The sequence below is a fragment of the Colossoma macropomum genome, unplaced genomic scaffold (assembly GCF_904425465.1).
Source record: "Colossoma macropomum unplaced genomic scaffold, Colossoma_macropomum, whole genome shotgun sequence".
NCBI classification, from domain to species: Eukaryota; Metazoa; Chordata; class Actinopteri; order Characiformes; family Serrasalmidae; genus Colossoma; species Colossoma macropomum.
Genome location: NW_023494795.1, coordinates 5228947 through 5254436, shown reverse-complemented (window position 1 = coordinate 5254436; position 25490 = coordinate 5228947). Strand labels below are relative to the sequence as shown.

The 25490-nt window shown below is 39.5% G+C and overlaps 1 protein-coding gene across 1 annotated transcript; it reads right to left on the bottom strand.

Annotated features, from left to right (window-relative positions):
* Positions 1-3654: 3654 nt before the first annotated feature.
* On the bottom strand, positions 3655-25489 carry gnpat (glyceronephosphate O-acyltransferase). Its single transcript, XM_036581273.1, has 16 exons — positions 25355-25489; positions 22962-23153; positions 20905-21081; positions 19641-19770; positions 17830-17957; positions 15925-16000; positions 14315-14466; positions 13987-14117; positions 13095-13318; positions 11595-11846; positions 10394-10473; positions 9111-9251; positions 7803-7902; positions 6869-6962; positions 6718-6779; positions 3655-4183 (listed from the first exon to the last, which is right to left on the bottom strand). Exons 1-16 carry the CDS (start codon positions 25376-25378, stop codon positions 4140-4142), a joined length of 2007 nt encoding a protein of 668 aa, XP_036437166.1. The 5' UTR covers positions 25379-25489; the 3' UTR covers positions 3655-4139.
* Position 25490: the final 1 nt, after the last annotated feature.

Below are 25490 nucleotides of genomic sequence, written 5' to 3'. Positions count from 1 at the left end.
TTCTCACTCAAGAATTTCACTGACAAAAAAACAGTTCTTCAAATAACCATCAATGCTAAAAGTGTTTCTTCTGTATACTCAGAGTGGTCAGTATGAGGTTCTGCCCACAGCTTTGATCTCTAACCTTCACGTAACAAACACTGAGGTTAAAAAAACTCATGGTGATTTTTTGAAAAATTGATACATCATAGCATAATGAAACGTTGAAGGGTGAACAAATCAAAACGATGGGTTAATTTCCCTTTCTCGTGAGTCAGAAGCTCCGACATGACCGCATTTCTTAAACAGGGCCCAAAATTTCTGTACTGATCACACTGTGCAAGTAACAACAGCTCTAATAAAAAAGGAAACCTATTATGGGGAACATTTGGGGAACATGAACCAAATGAACGTCCCAAAAACGCATACAAATCTCAGAGTGGCCACAGGTCCTCACGTTATACACTGAATTCAAAAGTACAAATTCTTACATTCTTTGAAAAATGAGAAATGTGGCAAAAGTACAGTGTAAACAGGTTCCTAGGACATTAGTAACTATGACAGAACTGCAATGGACAGCCTGTTGAAAGTCTAACATTAACCAATCCTATTCTACAGTGTTGCCCACGTCCATGTTTCCTCTAACCTGCTTCAGCTCATATGGGGCTTAATAATTAGCTAATGAATGACTGTGTTAGAGCAGCTAACAATGATTCCTGTCCTGCACAATCCAATCTAGTCCACTTCCAATGAATGTCTGCAGGGGTGAAATGTCTAGACCAGGGGTCAGCAACATGTGGCCCTTTTGCTGCCTTGTTGCAGCTCCAGAGCAAAATTAGATTATTAGGTAAAAATAAATTTATCCTCTTTGCAGTAAATTAAATCTCTGCTGGTCGTTTTAACAATAAATGGTCTTAAATGCTGGAGTTAATGTATAACTGCTAATTCACCCTTTAACCCTGAAGATGGGTGCACAGACCACGGGTCACCATAGCAACGCAGACAGTCTCACCTAGCTAGTAGCTAACGTAAAGGCAAAGAGAGAGATTTAAGACGAACATTGATAATTTGGAGACGAATGGACTTTTATAGCATTTATAATCACTCCAGCTGGTTTCCTAATATGTTTATGGTGCAGCGAGAAACTGTCAAACACTAAAAAGTCATGAAGCTGAAGTCAGCTTCTCATTTGCCACCTTCTACTTCAAATTGTCCCGTTCCACCTTAAACGGTGCAGCAGTTGCATTCTGCCTCGGGCACCATTTAAGCCTCGTAAAAAAGTGAACACTGAGAGACATTTTACAAGAAACATAACGTTTGATGAAAAGTTTCCTGCTGGAGATGCGAGAAAAGTGGCTATAGCTGAGCTAAAGCTTAAAGCAAAGCAAAGTAAGTCTGCGTTTTCATTTATATAATTTTTGGTCTACACTAGTACATCAGCACATACTGAGACATATTTACAGCCAAGATGGTAAAACGTTACTGCAATAAAATGGACATAAAATGTTGTGGCTCCCGAAGTGGTTTGATTTTTGTTGAAAGGACAAAATGTATCTTCCTAACATTTGGTTTGCGACCCCTGGTCTAGACTGTGGTCAAAGTGGCCTAACCATGGTTCACGATGAAGAAATTGTAGTGATCTTTGTTTAGAGTTGTGACGTAACTATGAATTATGCAGAAAATGAAGACATTCTTGATAACTGTAATGTATATGACTCATGCCTGTTAACTGCCAGGTTTACTGGGTGTGTTTGAGCTGAACAATCCTGCCCTGAGCTCCACACCTACTAGGCACTCTCTAAATGACCCATCACACATTATATTGCATCATCCATCCAGGCTGTCCTTTGCAGCTGTATCATTTAAACCTCAACATCACCCAGATGGAGTTTTATTGAGACACAAACATCCACCCAATTGCATAACAAGCTTCACTCCTTTCCAGTCGTCTCAATCTTTAACACCTCATAAAGCTCAGAAAATATAGCCTGTATCCAGGGCATTAAAGTAAAATGTTCTTCTTCTGTTACACATAAACTAGCTTGAGGACAGACAACATAGAACAATCCACAAAACACTACTTTCTCTTACGTTGTTTGCATATGCTGCTCTACGGTATAAAAACTAGGGTTCTCCTTTTTCGCAGCTTTCTATTAAGAGAAAATACACAAAACTCAAGCACATGTAAACATCTGATGTCCCTACGTATTCATATTTGGTAACTTTGTTCATCCGACTGAAACTTAGAAGAATGGCAGTAGGAGAGATAAACGTTTGGCGTGAATTTATACTATTCAGAGTTCAGTAACTCCTAAATGGAAAATAAAAGTAAAAAAAAGCCGAGATGGCATTTTTGTAACATTTCTCGAAAAGCTAACACTCTAATCCCACACAAAACACTGAAGAAAATTCATGTTGACGTGCAAAGAAAAGAATACAGTGAAATAAATAAAGCGTGCAAAGAGAAAACAACAAAATCGAGCAAAATAAGTGAGTTTAAAACTAAAAGGAAACAAAGCGAACTCAAAGAGGCCAAAACAGTAACATTTCATAAACTTGGTGGGAAGGCAAAAAAAACATGAAGTAATAGACAGAAAAAGAGAAGCGCACTGCAAAAAACATCTTGAAGATATGGATTATATCTAATATTTCTCACCGAGAGATTATTGTTAAGTGTTGTTTTCCTGTGGAAAAGGCCTAATCTTGGACTAAAGTTCATTGTCAATGGAGAATGACCACTGGAAACTCTTCTTAGTCTAGGTTTAGGCTTAATCCAGTTTTGTGAAACTGGCTCTAGAGGATTATTTAACATATTTCTAGGCATTTTAGTTTTCGTCACTGCCCACAAACATCTACAGAATGACAGCAAAAACGTTCTTAAATTTAAATGTAAGTTAATGTAGAGTAATTTTGAGGAATTTCTATTGGTCCATTCATCATGGAATTTCCACACAACGTAAAGGACAACTGCTGAGCTCAAACGATGTGGAAAAATAAAATTTGACAAAAAAAATTTTTTTGGACAGCGACAATTTATGAAGTGATTTTTTTTAGACATTTTTACTGAAATGAGGAAAACTATCTAGTTAGATAAGTGAATTAGGTATGTCTATAGAAATGCAGTTGTATGCAAAAGTTTTGACACCCTGATCAAATTACATTTTGTTGATTTTCGGGTGAAAGTAAGCTTCTACGCCAAACAAACAGATGAACATTTTAACACACAACGTTTATTTGCAGAATTTAACATACTGGGGGAGCAAATGAGACACAAAATGTGGCCTGTGCAAAAGTTATGACATGTTTTTATATTATGTTTTATTTTATTCCACAAAATATTAGAAATGTTACACTAAAATGTTCAGAAAAAAAGTCACATTTAAGTTCCCTGTATAGGATGTGTTACCTCAGATCAACAAAACGACTTTCAACAAAAAGTCGCTGTTGTCGGAACAAAACCTTGTATCTCCAAAATAATTACTTTACTTTTTACTTTTAATGTCAGTCAATGGAACCAGACTTTTTTCCAAGTCATGTTTGGCTGTTTCTTTTGGTCCATTCATCATAAATTTCTATACAATGTAAAGGACCACAGACATTTTCCAATTATGTCAAAAACTGAAAAGGTTACAAGGTTTTGTCCCGACAGCAGTGATGTAACTTGACTGGGGGAATTCAAATTTCTGCATATGACTGTATGTTGTTCAAATATTTAAAGACCTCACACTGAGAAATATTAGACATATTACCTTCATTTAAGATGCTTTTACGTGCCAAGATATCACTTTTTGCAGCGCGGCCTTCATGTGCCCAGTCATATTAGAGAGGGCTGGGAAGACCTCAAAGTAAGAGAGGAAGTAAAGACACCGGGGTTGATCACACAGGAGGAATCTTTCTACGAGGCATGTTAAAAGCAGAAGAGAGAGAGATGGAAGGGAAAGAGAGAGGGAGTGTGACAGAGACAGGGAGAGAGGCCCATATCGTAGAGAGCGTGTCCCAGATGGTGAACCCGTGAAGTCTTTTTAAAGCTCGATGACAAACAGTCTTTGTAGTCGGCAAAGCCACGGCGCTTCGCGAAATTTGCCATTATGGTAATGAAGGCAGTTCAGGCTGGCTCTCCACACGACGAGGGGAGTGTGTGTGTGTGTGTGTGTGTGTGTTTACAGCCGAGCGAGGACAGGTTTCTGGGTAGGAATTTTACCCCCTGAGAGATGAAGCAGAGCAAAAAGTAAACAAGCTGAGATTAGCACAGCAAAGTAACGCCTGTTAGCACGCTAGCGCTGTTCTCTTCAGTGGCAGCTACTCTAGAAAACTGGGTCATGAAGAGCAAACTGCACTCTTATACAGGGACATTCTGGGTAAACAGTCGTGTGCAAAAGTTTGAACAGCCCCGATCAAATAACACGTTTTGTTGAAAAGGGAAAATAATGTTAACAAATAAAGTTACCACATCCTCTACAGAGAACACACTTATAGCATTTTATTGCACAATTTCTATTTATCTGTTTAACATATTGGAACAAAATGAAACATAAAACATAAAAAACTTTTGCACAGGCCTATGGAAGCCCAAACAGGCCATGAATTTGCATGTTTTTTTTTCTCTATTTTTCTGTGATGACTTATTATAATGACTTATTTTCATTATTTTCATCACGACAAATGATTTCTTGAGATGTCAAGATATTTATTGCATTACCACAATGTAAAGAATGATATCTTGATAAAATAATGTCTGTTATGTTGTGATAATGGCAGCAATATCCCGATATACATTAGATCTCAAGAAACAAAAATAACTTTTAAAAAAACTGAATAAAAAATATGCAAATCAATGGACTGTACAGGCCACTTTTTGTTTATGTTTTCCAGTATGTTAAATTCAGCAAATCTGTAGAGGATGTGTACTCCCAAACTTTTGCACACAATTGTAGATACAATCAATTTGTCCATAAGGACGTGCTAGTATTATTTATTAATAGTAATATAGTGCAGAAAGATACAGTACGTTAAACTGGCCTATCTATGCTCCAACCACAAATGACGAATGTGCTTTTACACAGAAACTGTGGTAAACAGTAATAGCGTACGCAATCTTTTTGTCAAAATACCTCAATTTAGAGTGAATTAATGTCAATGTATTAATGTCAAATTATGTTTATTTTGTATGTCTGAAAGGTCACAATGTTAAAATAGATCGGATGTTATTTCTTTGTCATGAAACTGAGCTAACGTTAGCGTAGTGGCAATCATGTCGTTTCCAACCCAGCCAATTTCGATTAGCAATGAAAACACAGTTGAATTTAGTAGCGCAGCATTTATAACTGAAAATTAGTACTACATAGTAAACAGTCTGAGTGGTGCATTAGTTTCTTTTCAGTTGAATGAGATTTTTTTCTCCCTTTAGTTGTAGCCAATTCCACCTACTACCAACTCCCCCCATCACAAGATACTAATAATATTGGGAAGGTGAATGTCAGCATGTACTTCCTCTGAGACACATAAGGCGCCACTGAATCTTCGACATGCTGCTAACACAACGTCACTGCACAGCTCAACAAGCTTGAAGAACAATAACTGCCAATTAGCTGACACTGCACTGAGAAATGGGGGGGATTGAGGGAGATTTTGTCTCCTGGACTCCCAATCCAAGAGGATCGCTAGGGATCTAACACACATTCTCCCGATGATAAAGCATAACAGATAACACTTAAGGCTTTTACACACCGAACGTGATTTACTCGGACGGCAATAAATCAACTGGACTATGTGTACAACTGATGGTATATTGTACACAAAACAAGTTTTTCAGGCGTGAAAATGTGACATTATTTTATTCACACTCTGTTCGATTTTTGAGAACTTTCGCCAGCAACATGAACATTTTTCGCAGACTTGGACTTTATTATGATTGTTTATGTTTGTCAAGTTTTGCACAGATTAGTCTTTTGACTTTGGTATAGTAAGCCGTAGACGTTGAACCAATACAACTCAATACCGCATAAGCAGTCCAATTTTTGACTGCACCTTATTATTTATTCTCCATGCTACTGGACAAATGAGTCCACATTTTTTGTGATTTTTGCAACGGATTACGTCTTCATTGACCATTAGTTCAGTATAAACATGCTGCCACTCTGAGTTTATATAAGCAATGTCTGATCTGAACGAGAGTATGCAGGCTAACTTCCTATGCCAGCACAGATGTTGGCTACATTTATACAACAACCTTATTTCCTTCAGTATATAGTCCTACATTCATGACAAAACACAAGCATTACTGAAGCTTTGGCAAATGATGAGAAGTCTAAGGTAAAACAAGCTGAACAGGAGCTTAACTTGTGTTAAATGTCTCAACGCGCAGAGCCGCAGAGTTTAGGCTCTAAACTTAAGGGATGCTACTCAATTCCTCACGGTGGTAGTCCAGGGGGCGTTCTCTTCCCCAGAACAGCAAAGAGGAGCATCATCACAGGATTATATTTATTTAAACGTTTATTGGTACTTCAGGTGAACTGGACATTGCATCAGGAGGATTTTATCTGTTCTGTCTTGTAGAGTTTTACAGGTCAAATATCGGTATTTATCTGACGGAAACCCTGGTAGCTATGAAGAAAGCATTTGTGGGCGGAGCACGGATAGAGCAATTTTACTAATACTACATGCCTACTATTTACTGTTTAGAAGGCTGGAATACAAGTAAAAGCTTATGTGCTGGACAGAATATGACATCAGCCTTACCCAACACGTCCTCCAATGAGTTCACAGCAATCTTGTTGACCTTCAACGTCACCTGATCACCACTGAAGAAAAACAAAAACTGTCAGATAAAACAAAACTCTTCAAAACTTTCCAGCAAGGCCAAAAAAAAGTTTATCAAAACATTTCTTACGCTTTAACTCTCCTGACAGCCTTCAACCGTATCAGGGCAGCTAAAGCATTCTTCTGCAAATCTGATGATAAGGCTTCATAACACTTCAGACTTCCTGTAACAGTGAGAAAAGAGAAAAATGAGGCCGACTGGAGCTCCACTTTAAAGGAAATGTCTTTCTCAAACATTTTTGCAGTGTTTTATGATGATATTTTTTGTGAAATGTGCTTCTACAATATGATACAGCACAAATATTACCTCTTGTAGGCTTTTATCAGGAATAGAACTGGCTTAAAACGATTTCAGACAACATTACACAAAATATAGTTGCAAGCGGCAATTCTGGGGTCCAAGCATTTAGCATAACGAGGCCTTATGCATCAGTATAGGGCCTTTTTCCCCCAGACAGAAAATACATGGACTTTATCATGATTTTTAATGTTTGTCAAGTTTTGCACAGATTAATCTTTTGACTTTGATACAGTAAGTTGTAGACTTTAAACAAATAAGACTTAAGACCAATTTTTAAATATCCTAGCTGCACCTATATTATTATTTATTCTCCATGCTACTGGACAATTGAACAAATGATCAAAATCCATATTTATCATCTTATAGTACAGTGCACTGATCTAGGGTGAGATCATTTTTGCCCATATAACAGCCTTAATTAGGATGTACAAGGCAATAACCGTTCCTATATCAGCACTAGTGTTTTGACACATACTGTCTTTAAAGTGCAGTGCAGTTCAGGCAGCTCCAGAGCACGGAATCACTTCCTTTACCTCTTCGCTTTTCAGCTTTTTATTTGATCTTTTGGTTGACTTTGTTAAACCCAGGATTAAAGGACTGAAAACTTCAAACACAGTAATGCACAGAGTGGCTGAACATTATGTGGAGATATTTGTCTTGTTTTTGATTGTGAAGGCAGTAATGAGGATCATGATGCAGGTACCTGAGAGAATGAGCTGGAGAGTGAAGTTTCTCACAGCAGGAACAAACTTATTCTCTGGAAGATTCTCCTCCGATTCCTCACACAGATACTGACACACAACCTACACACACACACAAACACACATGGGTTTGTTTTCACTCATTCACGTTGCGGGGAGGGGGGGGGTCCATCACAGGGTTTACTTTTATTGGTCATACAAATCCCCCATATGTATTACTGTGTATATCTGCAATTACCTACATTTAATCATATATATATTATATACACTACTGTGTAAAATCATAGACACAAACACACTATTTAAAGCCATTTATCCTGGCAATAAGAGTGCTTCTGCTAGTAAAACCACCATATATTGTTAAAATAAAAAATAAATAAACATAAATACAGTAAAAAGTGACAAGATAAAAAAGTAGCTGGAAATGGTTAAACAAATACTTTCACATACATGAAATCACTACTTACTGTATTAAGATTATTTGTGTTTATTTATAGTGAAATCTATAAATAAACACAAAAAATCTTAATAGCACTATAAATAAACACAAATACACTACATCTTATTACAGTAAGTAGTGATTTACATACATTATATATATATACATATATATATATATATATATATACACATATAAATATATATATATATATATATATATATATATATATACATATAAATATATATATATATATATATATATATGTATACACATATAAATATATATATATATATATAAATATATATATATATATATATATACACACACACACACACATACATACATATGTATGTATGTATATATGTGTGTTTGTGTATCACTGATGTCGGAGCAAAACCTTGTATTTCCAAAATGGTAACTTTACAGGAAGGAAAAAAACACTACTTTTCAATGGAAAAGTCAATGGAAATCAAAGTCAATGGAACCAAACATTTTTCCAAGTAATTCTGGGCCGTTTCTTTTGGTCGATTCATCTTGAAATGTACACACAATATAAACGACGGTAGGGATTTTCAAATTATGTCAGAGATACAAGGTTTTGGTCCGACAGAAGCGATATATGGTTTTGTTATATAAGGTAACAAAACGTTGGACCTCTATTTTGGATCCCTTTTCTTTTGTTTTTTTTTTTACATATGTGAAAATGCCAAGTGAACTGTACATTGTTTCCAAAATTCATGATCAATAGACAATAATAATGATCCGTATTTACATGGAATAAAATGATGTTACATTCACTTACACTGAATCATGAAAAATTAGCTTTTTGGAGATATCTGTATTTTTGAGTGTTGGTGTGTAAAACTACCTGATATCCCTGCAGGAACGGGTCCAGAACAGAACACAGAAAGGCCAGTGTGGTCTGTCCACTCTGGGACATAACAAGGTCCTGCTGTAACTCCTGAACTGCACCGCACTTCCCCAGCAGGTAACAGGCTTCCTCAAAGTCCTACACAGCATGGATGTACAAACACACAGAATCAGAATCGGGCAGTTCGGGATATGTAGGTGTTTTCTTCAGTTACACATTACTCACAATGCACGTTAGCTCACAATGCACGTTAGCTCACAATGCACGTTAGCTCACAATGCACGTTAACTCACAATGCACGTTAGCTCACAATGCACGTTAACTCACAATGCACGTTAGCTCACAATGCACGTTAACTCACAATGCACGTTAACTCACAATGCACGTTAACTCACAATGCACGTTAACTCACAATGCATGTTAGCTCACAATGCACGTTAACTCACAATGCACTTTAGCTCACAATGCACGTTAACTCACAATGCACGTTAGCTCACAATGCACGTTAGCTCACAATGCACGTTAACTCACAATGCACGTTAGCTCACAATGCACGTTAGCTCACAATACACGTTAGCTCACAATGCACGTTAGCTCACAATGCACGTTAGCTCACAATTCACGTTAGTTCACAACAGAAACTTTCACTTATTTAATAATTTCATCTATATTCAATGTGCAAAGTGTTTTCTAAAGTTTGCAAAGCGTTTATACTAAATGTGGCAGTGAGATATTACATGATCTGATGGTCTAAAAGAGTCTATATCATGGAAAAGCAACAGTTTTTAAATGAAAAAGAACCTGATGTGGTTTGTACATACAGTTAGAGTTTCAAAACGCACCATTCTCTCCCCAGTCCATTCAGTCCATATATGGAAACTACATTTTGAATTCAGTGTTTCTGTGACGTCACAGGACATTTTTATTTATTTATTGTTTATTCTTCAATTATTTATTTGGAAATTGACCTTAAAATACTTGCTTGTTTTAAAATGGTTGTTAAAAAAATGAATCTTTATGCTTTTATTTTGAAACCATTTGAAACCGGGGGCCCCCACACAGTCCCTGAAAAGCCACAGCTGGCCTTGGTGGTGGTTACAATTAACAAACTGAATCTGATTGGTTAAACAGGGAAATCTCCACTCAGGGCCACAAACTCAGGGCTCGGGACAACAGGCAGTGTAACCTGCTTATTACGGTTAGGATGATGATGAAACCACATTAAGTCTGGATCAGTGTGAAGTGCTGTGTATGGGTGTGATGTGTGTGGGCGGTTGTACCTGCACCGCTGCTCCCGGGCAGAGGATAAACTCGTTAGAGAACACGTTCCGCAGGAAGTTAAAGCAGTTAAAGACCTCGTCTGCAAAAAGTTGAAACGTTCAGATATCAGCGTTGCCTGACTCTTCTGCATGAATCCAGCAGGAAGAACAACCTACAGTGCATTTCTGGTCTGATTAGAAGCTCTAACTGAGCTCTGCTGTTTAAAGTGACAGTTCAGCCAAAAGCCAAACATATTCAAATGTATTAATATATTAATCAAATGTATTAAAAATGACGTTAATATTTCTTCTACATTTCTACATAATTCAATAATTGAGTGGTGCATTGCAGACAAACATAACGACTCAGACTTCTTTACAATGATGTCACAAATACAGCCATTTTACCTGCCATCCAAGTCCGGCGAACCCGCACACGTCTTCTGGGTTTTATATGTAATGTTGATGATGGTAAAATAGTGATAAATTTAAAATGAAAACTTTTCTTTAGGAACTATTTTGCCTTTTGATGACTAAACTTCATCTCAAAACTATCGCAAAACAATGCCTCAAGCTAATCTGTGCAACTTTGTGCATTAGCTTTCTGTGAGGGAGCTTTTAGAGGTGGACGTCTGGTTCCTATCACCACCACTGTGAACAGTTCTGACTGTAAGTTTCTCTACAACAGAGCGTTTCACACCAAACCACTCTGACTGACTTTGTTCACATCTTAACCATTTAAATATGATATTAAATAAGATACGAGGTTAAAAAACCTAATTATGAAAATTCTTCTTTATTCAATCAGGTTTTAAACTTTAGCTTTGCACTGTAACTACAGGAATGCACAACGCTAAACTTGTGGCTGTAAGTTTCACTCACTCGTTAGCTACATTAGCCTCGTGCTCCAAACTTTGGCCATCAAACACGTTGTGCCTGATCAACTACATTTATGGTGAGAAGAAAACTGTGTAAATTAGATTTTTGGCAGAATCATAATTTGAAGAAAGATCATTTTCTAAAGCCACAGAGAGGAGAGAGCCAAACTACTGACATGGTCAAGCTACACTGAATGTCATCCCAATTACATCTGTACCTAAAACCACTCACAAAATATTAGCTTCAGCAGTTAAAGTGCTGAAAAGGGAACTGAACGTATTTGCTGAAACTGAATTCTAACCTGACCTGCGTTCCTCATTAACATACCTGAATAAACGCTCACCTTTCCTGCTGCAGTTAGCTGTCTGAATGGCCACAGCGAGCAGCGCCGGACGCACGAACAGGTGCAGTATCTGATTCCTATAGGAGGCGCAGGACAGCACACTGACCGCCCGGTTAAACTCCGCCTCTTCAGTCGTCGACTCCGCCCCCAACGGCTCAGCAACGACCAACCGCACGCGGCCACCCGACACACACACCAGGTTCTTATGGAGGGCCAGACTGGAGCTGATCACCTTACTGCAGTGTTCACGGTCTGATAGAGAGAGAGAGAGATAGAGAGAAAGAGAGAGAGAGAGAGAGAGAGAGAGAGAGAGAGAGAGAGAGAGAGAGGGAAAGAAAGAAAGAGAAAGAAAAGAGAGAGAGTACAGAGATAACAGAGTTAGGGACAGATAGAGAAAAGAGAGAGAATGAAAAAGAGAGCGAGAGAGAGAGAGAGAGAGAGAGAGAAGACAAGGGAGAGGGAGACAAGGGAGAGAGAGACAAGGGAGAGGGAGAGGGAGAGTATAAAGAAAGGGAGAGATAGAGAAAAGAGAGAGAATGAAAAAGATAGAGCACGAAAGAGAGAGAGAGAGAGAGAGAAAGAAAGAAAAAGAGAATGAAAAAGTGAGTAGTCAAAGAGAGATAGAAAAGAGAAAGAAAGCGAGAGAGAGGACAGGGGAATGAAAAAGAGAGAGAGGCAGAGAGAGAGAAGGAGACAATGAGAGAATGAAAGAGAAAATGAAAAATAGAGAGAATGAAATAGAGACGATGAGAGAGCAAGAAAAACAGAAAGAGGGAGAAAGATAAAGTGAATGAACAAGAGAGAAAAAGAGAAAAAAAGAATGAACCAGAGAGGGAAGGAGACATATATTGAAAAAGAGGAGAGAGAGAATGAAAGAGAGAGAGACAGAGAGAGAGAGAGAGAGACAGAGAGAGAGAGAGAGAGAGAGAGAGAGTGAGAGAGTTTGTTTCACAGCACATTTCCTTAGGCTTTGACAAGAAACAGAGCTAAACAGAGAGAACGAATGAATTAAAAAGAGGTCTGTATGGTTTTAATTTGGGCTGAGCTAAAATAAACATCGATGATCAAAATCAAACATGAGGAATTTTCAATAACATTCTTTGTTATTGTTATTGTGTTGTTTTGTTTCTAAAATGATATTAGAAGCAAACTTGGAAGTGTTGCTGCTTCTGGACACCAGGTGGCGATGTGTGCCTTTTCCTCTCCAGACGGGAAGCGAGAAGAAAGAGACTCCTGACACTCAGGACAGCAGAAACCAGCGGGACAGTTAGCAGAGTTAGCTAGCTAGCTACTTCAAACCAGCTAGTTTTGACTGTTTGACTGAAACTGTTTTGACTTCCTTAAATCAGACGAAAATCAGACACTTCTTGTTTCTCTCAGGTATCAAAATATTAAAACTGTGCTCTCGGAAATGTTAGTAATAATTATTATTCTCAATACTGAATGATGTTCAAAGATATACTATAGTTTATTTTATGATAGGTACAGGTCGTTCCCTACCAGGCCAGTCTAAAAATGCCCCAAAGGCCAGAGCGAGGCGTCTGAGCCAGTCGGCCTGTTCGGTCAGCGAGGACAGGTCCATCCCGTCCGGGTTCTGCAGCAGCAGCGTGGCCACGAGAACCCACGGCCTCAGCACCATGCTCTCCTCCTGCAGACGGACCAACCGGAACGCGATGTCGTTCACAAACGCCTGAGTGTCCGCAGTTGGTTTCTGGGGAATGTGCCTGACCACAAAGCAAGTCATTAACATTACAACATCAACCTCACAAAGAACTGAAATTCTTTGGAAAGTGCAGATTCTAAAATTTCAATCCATGCATTTGTTTTTTTGGGAGTAGAAGATTTATTACTATGATTTGAATTGAATGGAAAATTATTGTTGTGTATTATCTTGTTTTGGGGGGGAAAGAAAAACCATTCTTTACATATTTTACACTTTTGTCATCGTTTGACATCAAAATAAACAGAAAAAGTACTTGAACCTGTTGCTTCTGCTAAAGCAACGACAATAACAGCGATGATGAGTTTGTACAGCTCATTCAAGTGTTAGAGCTTGAAGCAAAAATAGCCTTATCTCACTTTCAGTGGTTTGTCAGCTGACGATGAGAAGAGGAAAACGAGTCTAGGCAGTTGATAAAGGAATAAACCCTCTCATACGGAGTTAAAGAACCTCTGTGTCTGCGTTTCACTGCTGCTGTCTAACAAGTTAAAGTTACACTGGATGCAGCTCGTGCTTAAAAGTTGCTGCTACAGCCGCTTTCAGAGAAACAGTTTTCATTTCCTCCCTTAAAAACGATCAGTATCTGAGAGAGCGAGTGCTCAGCAGAGAGATGCTCGTTCACTGGTGCCAGTGGTTCCACCTTAGCAGTGATGCAGTGCTGTACTGTGTCACCTGGGCAGCAGGTTGTACTGGGAGCGGCTGATGTGTCCCTGAGCCAAACTGCGGATGGACACGGGGTGACCAAAATACACATGCATACTGCCGTAATCCTCACTGAGGATCCGCCGAGCCTTCAACAGACCCTGAGAGGCAGAGAGAGAGAGAGAGGGAGAGGGAGAGAGAGAGACAGAGAGAGAGATGGAGAGAGAGAGAGACAAGATGAGCTTTTAAAATGTTCACTTATTGCAAACCGACGAAGGAAACATGCTCTTATAATATGTTGGCTACTTGTTTCTCTGTTATTAGAGCTGCTGGTAGAACAGACAGGCGTGTTACTCACAGATGTGGACTCTTTGGGTTTCGGCACTCCGAGCAGCTCCCGAGCGTAAAGAGATTCCTCTAAAATCCTCTCATAGCTGATACTGACCGGAACCAGGTTAACATCAAACACTTCACCTTTAAAAAACGGCTCCATCACTATATTCAGCAGACCTGAGAGAGAGAGAGAGAGAGAGAGAGAGAGAGAGAAGAGAGAGAGAGGAGAGAGAGAATAGAGAGAAAGAGAGAGTGAGAGAAACAGAATAATAGAGAGACGAGAGAGAGAACGAGAAAAAGAGGAGAGACAGAGAGAGAAGAAGAGTGAAACAAAAAGAAAGAAGAGATAAAGTAAACAGAAAGAAAGAGGATGAGGAAGGAGAGAAGGAGAGAGAGAGGACAGATGGAGATTGAAAGAGAGAGACAGAGAGGGAGAATGGTGAGATAGAGAAAGAATGGAGGTATGGACAGCAAGAAAGAAGATGAAGAGAAAATGAAAAAAGAGATAGAGGAAGTGAGAGAAACAGAGGGGGAGAGAGAGGTAAGAGATAAAGAAAAAAAGTAGACAGAGAGAGAGAGATTAGAGAGAAAGAATGAAGAGAGAAAGAAAAAAGAAGGACAGAGAGAGTGAGAAAACAGAGGGAAAAAAGAGAGCCAAAGATAGAGGGAGAGAGAGAGAGATGGGAGAGAAAAAAAGAGAGTGAGAGAGACAGAGAGAGAGAGAGAGACAGAGAGAGATGAGGGAGAGAGAACACAGACAGAAAGAAAAAAGAGAGAGAGAGAGCCAGAGAGCGATGAGAGAGAGAACACAAGGAGAAAGAAAAAAGAGGGACAGAGAGAATAAAAGAAAGAGATGAGAGCGAGAGAGGGGAGAGAAAGAGAGAGAAAAAAGAGATGGGGTGAGATGAGAGAGAAGAGAGAGCGAGAGAAAGAGATGAAAGAGAGAGAGAGAGGGAGAGAGACAGAGAAAAAAGAGTTCGAGTGAGATGAGAGAGGAGAGAGAGAGAGAGAGGAGAGAGAGAGAGAGAGAGAGAAAGAGAGAGGGGAGAGAGAGAGAGAAAAAAAGAGATGGAGTGAGATGAGAGAGAAGAGAGAGAGCGAGAGAAAGAGATGAGAGATGAGAGAGAGAGAGAGAGAGAAGGGAGAGAGAGTATTAGGTTGTGTGACACAGCTCTGACAGATATCTGTGCTCAGAAGGACGGATGCTTTTTTCATAAATCTTAATTTGGTTTTCCGGCTCTGATTGATGGCCGATCCCGGCGCACCTCGCAGAGTTCGGCTCGTCACTTTAAACTTTCCCCTCCATAAATAAGACGGGGCCATTAAATCACTCGCAGCCGTGATTCGATTGTGCAGCTGTTCTGAAATTTCGTTGAGGGGCAGATCAGCTGCCACCGGAACCCACACGGTGGAAAAAGCCTCTTCCTGTCACCTCCCATTTATTTGCGGGGAGCAGGAAAAAAATGAGGCGGAGTAAAAGCGGGAGAAAGGCTTGACGCTGCGTAATATTATGCAGGAGTCAGCAAGGGCCCTCTGTCAAACAGCCCGACGAGACGAACGCTGCAGCGCAGGAACACGCCAGCCGTGTTCTACATCCTTCACGCAGAGCGCGTTACGGAGACGCCGGCAGATTACCTGTCTTAGGTGTCAGTGATTTCCCTGTTCGGCTTCGCGTTCCTTCCAGGAAGAACTCGATTGGTGCGTAGCCGTTCTGTGGACATCAACAGACACAGCAGCGTTAGGCCTCAAACACTGAGGACCGTTTAACAGAAGATCCAGACTTTGCTTCAATAACGTTCAGTATTACTGATGTGGTCTGTAATATGTGCGCTGAGGTGCTGCAGGGCTGAAAACCTGATTTAAATACAGCTCTTTAAATAAACCACCGCATCGTTAAATCTCAACCACGATCTGACTGTAGAACTACTTTTAAAAATGATCAACACACAAATGTGACTACAGAACTACTCACTCAGTCATGGAACACAGATAGACAAACAAAAAAAGAGCTGTTTATGTGACTGTTATGTTTAAATATTTTGATCTTAAATTTTTATGCCATTTATAGAAATGTTAATAAATAATAAGGTTAATAAACACTGAATATTAGTTATTTAATAATTGATAGTAGTTACTCAATAATTTATAATAGTTTATCAAAGTTACTGAATAATTAACAGTAGTTACTAAATACTTACAGCAGCTACTGATTCATTTATAGTAGTTACTGAATTCATTATAATAGTTATCAAATCATTTATAGTAGCTACTGAATAATTCATAGTAGTTAACACAAATTACCGTAGTTACTGAATAAATTATAGTAGTTACTGAACAATTTACAAATATTATCTAATAATTTAAAGTAGCCACTAAATCATTCATAGTAGTTACTAAATAATTTATAGTGGCTATTGAATAATTTATCATAAGTACTAAATAATTAACAGTAGTTGCTTAATAATTTACAGCATCAACTGATTAATTCATAGTAAGTACAGCGTAATTTACAGTAGCTACTGAATAATTCATAATAGAAACTGAATAATTCATAGTAGTTAACAAACAAATTACAGTAGTTATTGAATAAATTACAGTAGATACCAAATACTTTAACAGTTATCTAAGAATTTAGAGCAGCTACTGAATAATTTCTGGTAGTTAGTAAATAATTAATTGTAGCTTCTGAATAATTCATAGGAGTAACTGAATAATTCAAAGTTAACAAAAGAATTACTGTAATTACTGAATAATTCATAGTAGTTACTGACTAATTTATAACAGTTATCTACTAATTTACAGTAGCTACTGAATAATTAATTGCAGCGTCTGAATAATTTAAGTTATCTGTAAGTAAATAATGTAGGTTATCTAATAATTTATATTTGCTTCTGAATAGTAGTAACTGAAAAATTCATAGTAGCTACTGAATAATTCATAATAATTATCTAATAATTCACAGCAGCTATTGATTACTTTATAGTAGTCACTGAATAATTTATAGTAGTTACTGAATAATTTAAATTAGTTACTAACTAATAAGTCAATAGAATAAATGTATATTATTAACAATACTAAGCTTGAAGTTTAACTCATTGATGTTCATATCTGAACTTTTTAGTTAATTTCTATTTACTTTATAGTAGTTTATTAATAGTTAATATTAGCTACTGAATGACAATATTAGCCTGCAGTTTAACTCATTAATATTAATATCTGAATTGTTTAATTTGCTTTAATTTCCAGTCTACATGCTCTCTGAGACGGCCTGAGCACAAACCTGAACAAATCTCTCAAACTGATCAAGCCACGTGGTTAAAGGTGGCTTTTTACCCACTTTATATATCATATTAATTTGGCATTTTGGTTATGTGGGACTGAATTTTAACAGAAATGAATAATCCAAACGTGCTCATGAATAAAGGAAAAATGACTTATTACACATTCAACATAACTGTACTGCACTGTAGCATTTCTCCTTATCGTATGAATGTTGGGATGGATGGCTGGATGGAGAGATGGGTGAAAAGGCAGCCTTACTCTCAGCATGGTCTTCACATACTCCGAGAAGACAGCCCAGTAGAGTTTATCACCTCCGAACGACCGTCGGATAAAAAACGCTCCGGACATCCGCAACATCTCTCCCACGAACTTCATACTCATAAAATCTGAAACAAAACAGCAGGTCAGACAAGCTGCATCAATAATTTCAGTTTCAATCAGTATGAACAGAGTACACACTGTCGTATGCAGAAGTTTGCGCGCCCCTGTTAAAATGACACGTTCTGTTGATTTTTTTTAAGTGAAAATAAGTGAACACATCCTCTACAGAGACACACTTCTGCACATTTTAATGCACAATTACTGTTTATTTGCTGAATTGGGAGAATTCACATATAATATTGGCACAAGCCCCAGTTTATTTTTTATTTTTTCCATTATGTTAAACAAATAAACAAAATCTGTGCTCTAAAATGAACTTAAAATGCCATATTTAAGTGTTTACTCTGTAGAGAAGGCGTGTCAAACTGGGCACCTTCCAGGCCAAAGTGCTGTGGAGATCAGTGTTTACCCTCATGTGACGTTCAGTCGATGAAGGCTTTGCTCATTAGCTGATGAGCTGAATCAGGTGTGTTTAATGAGGCAGTGTGCTGACGCCTGCAGTGTTTTGGTCCCGCGAGGACTGGAGCCTGACACATGTGCTGTAGAGGGTGTGTAAACCTATTTTCACTTAGAAAATCAACAAAACTGGGGGTGTTCAAACTTTTGCATTTGACTGTACACATATGACAACATCCACATACAGCCCTAATATCAGTGCTACTGTAATGAGCTAAATCTAGTAACACTTTTTGAGTGCTGCACTAAAAATCTGTATTTTGAGCCTGTTCATGCCTTTGTTTAGGCCAGGGCGTTGGTAACATGCAGCTCTGGAGCCACGTGTGACTCTTTCACTGCCCTGTTTTAGCTCCACAGCAGAATTACATTTTTAATTAATTAATTAGTTAAAGCATGACTGTTAATTCACCAATCATTAACCCTGAAGGTTGGTGCGCAGACCTCAGGTCACATAGCAACGCACACAACAATCGTGCCTAGCTAGTAGCTAACGAAACGTCAAAGAAAGGAAAGATTTAAGACACTGATAATTTAGAAATGAATGGACTTATTTGCATTTATGGGCCCTCAGCTGGTTTCCTTATACGTTTAATCTGCAGCGAGAAACTGTCAAACACTAAAAAGTCCTGAAGCTGAAGTCAGTTTCTCATTCGAATTCTCCCGTTCCACCTTAAATAGTGCGGGAATGTTCAAACAAGAAAGAGTTGAACAGTGAGAGACATTTTACAAGAAACTATTCCACTTTTGAGGAAAAGTTTCCTGCTGGAGATGTGAGAAAAGCAGCTACAGCTGAGCTAAAGCTTAAAGCAGTGCAAAGTAAGTCTGCATTTTTGTTTATATTATATTTTTTTAGCCTATACTAGCACTGAGACATATTTACAGCCAAGATGATAAAATGGAACTTCAATAAAATGGACAGAAAATGTTGTGGCTCCCAAGGTTTTGTTGATGGGATAAAATGGCTTTTCTAAACATTTGGGTCGCCAACCTCGGCTTTAGGTCATACAACAATCACAATCTTGCTTACGCCTCAAATCTTCAAGATGTTATACATCCTTTCCTAAAAGTGTGAATAGAGAGTAACTGCAAGCCAATCACACATAAATGCCGCTAAGCTACCTGAAGAATTACAGCACAAAGATCAATCCAGATTTACAGCATGTAGAACTCTGAATTAAGCAAAACAAAAGTCAGGTGATAATCCTGTTGCTAGCACTGTTACAGGTACACACCCATTCCTGCGGCGATGACGGGCAGAGCCAGGTCGTATGTGTACAGGATGTAGGACATCATCAGGAAGTCCATGTAGCTGCGGTGACTGGGCAGAAGAACCACCGGGTGCTCCTGAATGGCCTGCTGAAGCTGGAACCAATAATCAATACAGATCAAGCGTTATCAATCAGCTAATGAATACATAAGCCTAGGAGGCTATTAATCAACATAATATATATATATATATATATATATATATATATATATATATATATATATATATATATATATATATATACGTACACACACACCGATGAGGCATAACATTATGACCACCTCCTTGTTTCTACGCTCATTGTCCATTTTATCAGCTCTGATCCACTCAGACCAGCGCAACACACACTAACACACCACCACCACATCAGTGTTACTGCAGTGCTGAGAATGATCCACCAACCAAATAGTACCTGCTCTGTGAGGGTCCATGGGGGTCCTGACCACTGAAGAACAGGGTGAAACAGGGATAACAAAGTATGCAGAGAAACAGATGGACTACAGTCTGTAACTGTAGAACTACAAAGTGCACCTATATAGTAAGTGGAGCTGATAAAATGGACAATGAGCGTAGAAACAAGGAGGTGGTCATAATGTTATGCCTGATTGGTGTACAAGATCAATAGAGTTATGGCGATGATATAAACCAGCCATATCTATCAGACATCGTGTAAAAAAACTGACAGGTCCAGAGAATTTATTTTCTCCTGAATAATTCAGATTCTCCACAAGGGGTCGCCATTAGCATTTATAGGGGAATTCTACTGATTTTTCTGAATTCCTGCACAATTATATGGTTGAGATGTAAAGAAAGTCATTCAGAGTGGTTTGATGTGAAGTCAGAATAGTTCACATCAGGTGTAGCCTGTAGCCTGTAGGGGGCAACAGCTCCTAATTCTAGAGATGCCTTTCTAAGGAATAAAGAGAGGTTGGAAAATAGTCACGTCAAAATTAATTATGATTATTTTTGGTACATAAACCCTCACAAATGTTATAAGTGGCCCTACTGGAAAAAAAAAGTACAAGAAAAATGTAGAAGCCCTTTAATATAACAGTGAATAATGTAAGTTATAATAATAACTGCAGTTCTCGCGATTTGAAAGTTGCTTCAAACTGCGTTTCCAATATTAAACAATTAATCGTGCAGCTCTGTTTATTGGACACAGGGTCCTGAGCAGTGGGCATTCTCTACTGTATAACTATCAAAGTGTCATCAGCTGCTGGACTCACTCTCTGAATGCCCTCCTCGTTGACACACACGCTGCGGAAGAGCGCTTTGAAGGCTTTGCTGAGTGTGAAGGCGAAGAAGCGGACGGTGCCGAGCTGAAGCCGGTGGGCCATTTCCTCCAGCAGCAGAGCCGCCTCCTCCTGAACCGTCTCCCGAGACTCGCCACACTCCGCTGAGACCTACAGACACAGAGAGAGAGTTTGGATCAGTCTGACGTGTACAGCCTACAGAAGCATCAGATCCATGTCTTACCAAGAATTAAAAGACATCAAAAAAAATCTAATTTGCAGTTTTTCTTCTTAGCATAAACGTAGCTCATCAGCATGTTTGGTGTCCAATGTTTGCTTCTTTAGTTCTGTGTAGGAGCTAATGAAGCTAGAAAAGATTATACCTCACCAGTTAGCACTGCGCTACTATTGTTTATTACATACTAAGGTGTATTTTTTAAATGTGTTTTTCAAATTTGTGCATAATTAAATAGGAAAGATGTAAGTCGTTCAGTAAAATGCATCACTCTAGAGAAAGAGTTACAACTGTTCACTGTTCACCTCTGGTGAACCTGGTTCTGGTGACCCCTGGTTCTGGTGACCCCTGGTTCCTATCACCACCACTGTGAAAAATCTGAGACCTCTGGTGACCCCTGGTTCCTATCACCACCACTGTGACAAATCTGATACCTCTGGTGACCCCTGGTTCTGGTGACCCCTGGTTCCTATCACCACCACTGTGACAAATCTGAGACCTCTGGTGACCCTGGTTCTGGTGACCCCTGGTTCCTATCACCACCACTGTGAAAAATCTGAGACCTCTGGTGACCCTGGTTCTGGTGACCCCTGGTTCCTATCACCACCACTGTGACAAATCTGAGACCTCTGGTGACCCCTGGTTCTGGTGACCCCTGGTTCCTATCACCACCACTGTGACAAATCTGAGACCTCTGGTGACCCCTGGTTCTGGTGACCCTTGGTTCCTATCACCACCACTGTGACGAATCTGAGACCTCTGGTGACCCCTGGTTCTGGTGACCCCTGGTTCCTATCAACACCACTGTGACAAATCTGAGACCTCTGGTGACCCCTGGTTCCTATCACCACCCCTGTGACAAATCTGAGACCTCTGGTGACCCCTGGTTCTGGTGACCCCTGGTTCCTATCACCACCACTGTGACAAATCTGATACCTCTTGTGACCCCTGGTTCTCGTGACCCATGGGTTCCTATCACCACCACTGTGACAAATCTGAGACCTCTTGTGACCCTGGTTCTGGTGACCCCTGGTTCCTATCACCACCACTGTGAAAAATCTGAGACCAATGGTGACCCCTGGTTCTGGTGACCCCTGGTTCCTATCACCACCACTGTGACAAATCTGATACCTCTGGTGACCCCTGGTTCTGGTGACCCCTGGTTCCTATCACCACCACTGTGACAAATCTGAGACCTCTGGTGACCCTGGTTCTGGTGACCCCTGGTTCCTATTACCACCACTGTGACAAATCTGAGACCTCTAGTGACCCCTGGTTCTGGTGACCCCTGGTCCCTGTCAACACCACTGTGACAAATCTGAGACCTCTGGTGAACCTGGTTCTGGTGACCCCTGGTCCCTATCAACACCACTGTGACAAATCTGAGACCTCTGGTGAACCTGGTTCTGGTGACCCCTGGTTCCTATCACCACCACTGTGACAAATCTGATACCTCTGGTGACCCCTGGTTCTGGTGACCCCTGGTTCTGGTGACCCCTGGTTCTGGTGACCCCTGGTTCCTATCACCACCACTGTGACAAATCTGAGTTTCTCTTTAATGCAGCATTTCACATCAAAACACTCTGAAGCGTTTGTTCATGAGTGAATTATGCAGAAATTCTGAAAAATCTCTGGATTTCCCCTTTGATTAGTGTTATATAAGCTCCGGTGCAAAATGAAAAAGCAAACCGACGGACTAAATATACATAAAGGTTTCTGCCAAACTGTTCCTTTAAAGTTCTACAGGACACTGAAGGCAGAAAGAGCCGTGTGGGGCCTCGTACTCTAGAGGCTCGTTCATGTATAGTGTTGTTACCTGGCTGATGACATACTGCAGTGAGTCAGACTGCAGGACGATGCTTTTGAGCATGCTGGCCTTGCAGGGCACCAGGCCTTTATAGAGAGCGGGCGTGTAGCACCTGAGAGCATATCTTAAATCGCTGGAGTTGCGTCTCTCTTCAAGAATATCCTCAAAGTCATCCCTCTTCTTCAGCACTGGGTCCCTGGCCTACCAGACAAGACACATTAGGGACATAAAAAGGGCGTTTATGGAATATTATAACTGCTAAAGGACCGCAGTCATGCAGAAAGAACAGAGGCACACGTTTTAGTTCACATTCACCTTGATGAAATGAATGACGCAGAACCAGAGATCACAGATTCTTTAGAAATACAGGTTAGTGGTCTTCAGTACCAGCTAAACAAACCAATATGAAAAGATGAAAAGGTGTTCTGAAGTTTGTTTCTGCCACAGAGAAAAAATATCCAGCCAATCATAAGAAAAGTCTTGATTATTATGAGATAGCAAGTCATAAGTATGAGACTGTAAGTCACATGACTTAGTATTTCATAATTAATACACTGTATCTCTATCATGACCTCCTATCTCACAGCAACGAGATGACTTACACTCTCATAATTATCACTTGCTGTCTTTTACTAATGAGATTCTGTTTCATAATTATGACTTGCTATATTGAAATGATGAGATCTCATAATACAGAGGAAGTATCTCATAACTATGACTTACTATATCATCTCTATGACCACGCATTTCAAAATTATGACTTAGCATCTCATAACTAAGAGATAATACCTTATAATTACAACTTAGGGTCTTATAATTATGACTTAGTATGCCATAACAATGACTTAGCACCTCATAACTATAAGACATCTCATAATTAATATAAGTATGACTTAGTATCTCATAATTATAACTCCCTCTCATAATAATAAGATTCTATCTCATAATTAGGACTTAATATATCATAATTTTGACTTGCTATCTCATAATAATGAGATCCTGCCTCACAATTATGACTTAGTATCTCTTAATTATGACATGTTACCTTTTAATAATGAGATCTCATAGCATAGAGAAAAAAGTCTCATTCTTATGAGACAGTAAGTCATGAATATGAGACATTAAGTCAGAATTATGAGATACTAAGTCATAATACAGGGAGAATGCAACAAGTAATGGAAGTCTCTGTCACCCAAAATCTTTTTTTTTACTTATGTAATATTAGCTTCATATGTCCAGTGGGCAAACTGTGGATGCCAAACAGGTCCAACCCACTACATTTGCTGTAGGGGGAATATTGTGTAAATCAGAATTTTTGTTGAACCATTTCTTTGAGGGGGCAACACGGTGGCGCAGTGGGTAGCGCTGTCGCCTCACAGCAAGAATGCCCTGGGTTCGATTCCCGGCCAGGTGACTAGGGTCATTTCTGTGTGGAGTTTGCATGTTCTCCCCGTGTCTGCGTGGGTTTCCTCCCACAGTCCAAAAACATGCAGTCAGGCTGATTGGACATGCTGAATTGCCCCTAGGTGTGAATGTATGTGTGATTGTGTATGTCTGTCTGTCTGTCTGTCTGCCCTGCGATGGACTGGCGACCTGTCCAGGGTGTATCCTGCCTTCCGCCCAATGACAGCTGGGATAGGCTCCAGCACCCCACCACGACCCAGAAGGATAAGCGGTTTAGATGATGTATGTATGTATGTATTAAAAAGAGCTGAAGGGGAGCTCCACCAACGTTTCAAAATTTGTGCACAATTAAATGGTTAACATGTCAAAAAGTCAGTGAGAGTGGTTTGGTGTGAAATGCTTCATTCTAGAGAAACTTGCAGAACCAGAATTGTTCACAGTGGTGGTGACAGGAACCAGACGCTGATGAGCTGAATGCATCTAAAATCTCCCTCATGGTGGTTATGAACACTGCCTGATGCTCGAGACAAAGTTTTACAGTAGTTTTGTGATACGGTTTTTGGTCTAAAAGGTATTTTAATCAATTTATTTTAATCCATTCGTGGTGAAGGAATATAAGAAAGGTGTTCCAAGGCAAATGATGTATTTTCCAATACTTCACCATCATCAATATCACATACAAAAACCCAGAAGACACGTGTAGGTTCACTGGTGATTTGGGATAGTAAATAGAATGGCTATATTTGTGTTGACCCCTGGTTCCTATCACCACCACTGTAAAGAAATCTGTCTCTGCAAGTTTCTCTACAGTGAACCTTTTCACATCAGACCACTCTGAATGACTCTGTTTACATCTCAACCACTGAATTATGCAGAAATTCTGGAAAATCAGTGGAATTCCCCTTTAAAGTGGGTCATTCAATCATTGAGTGCCCTGCAAGTATGCAAGTTAACTCAGGCTGCAGTGACAGCAGCTGTCATTCATGCATGTTACTCACCGAATAGAGTGATTTAGACGCCATGCCGATTCAGGACGTCGAACAAAAGCATGAGTGAGGGGTCAGCTGGCCAGCTACAATGACCTAAACCCACAGCGGAGAGTCTTTAGGGCTCAAATAGACGCCTTACAGCTGG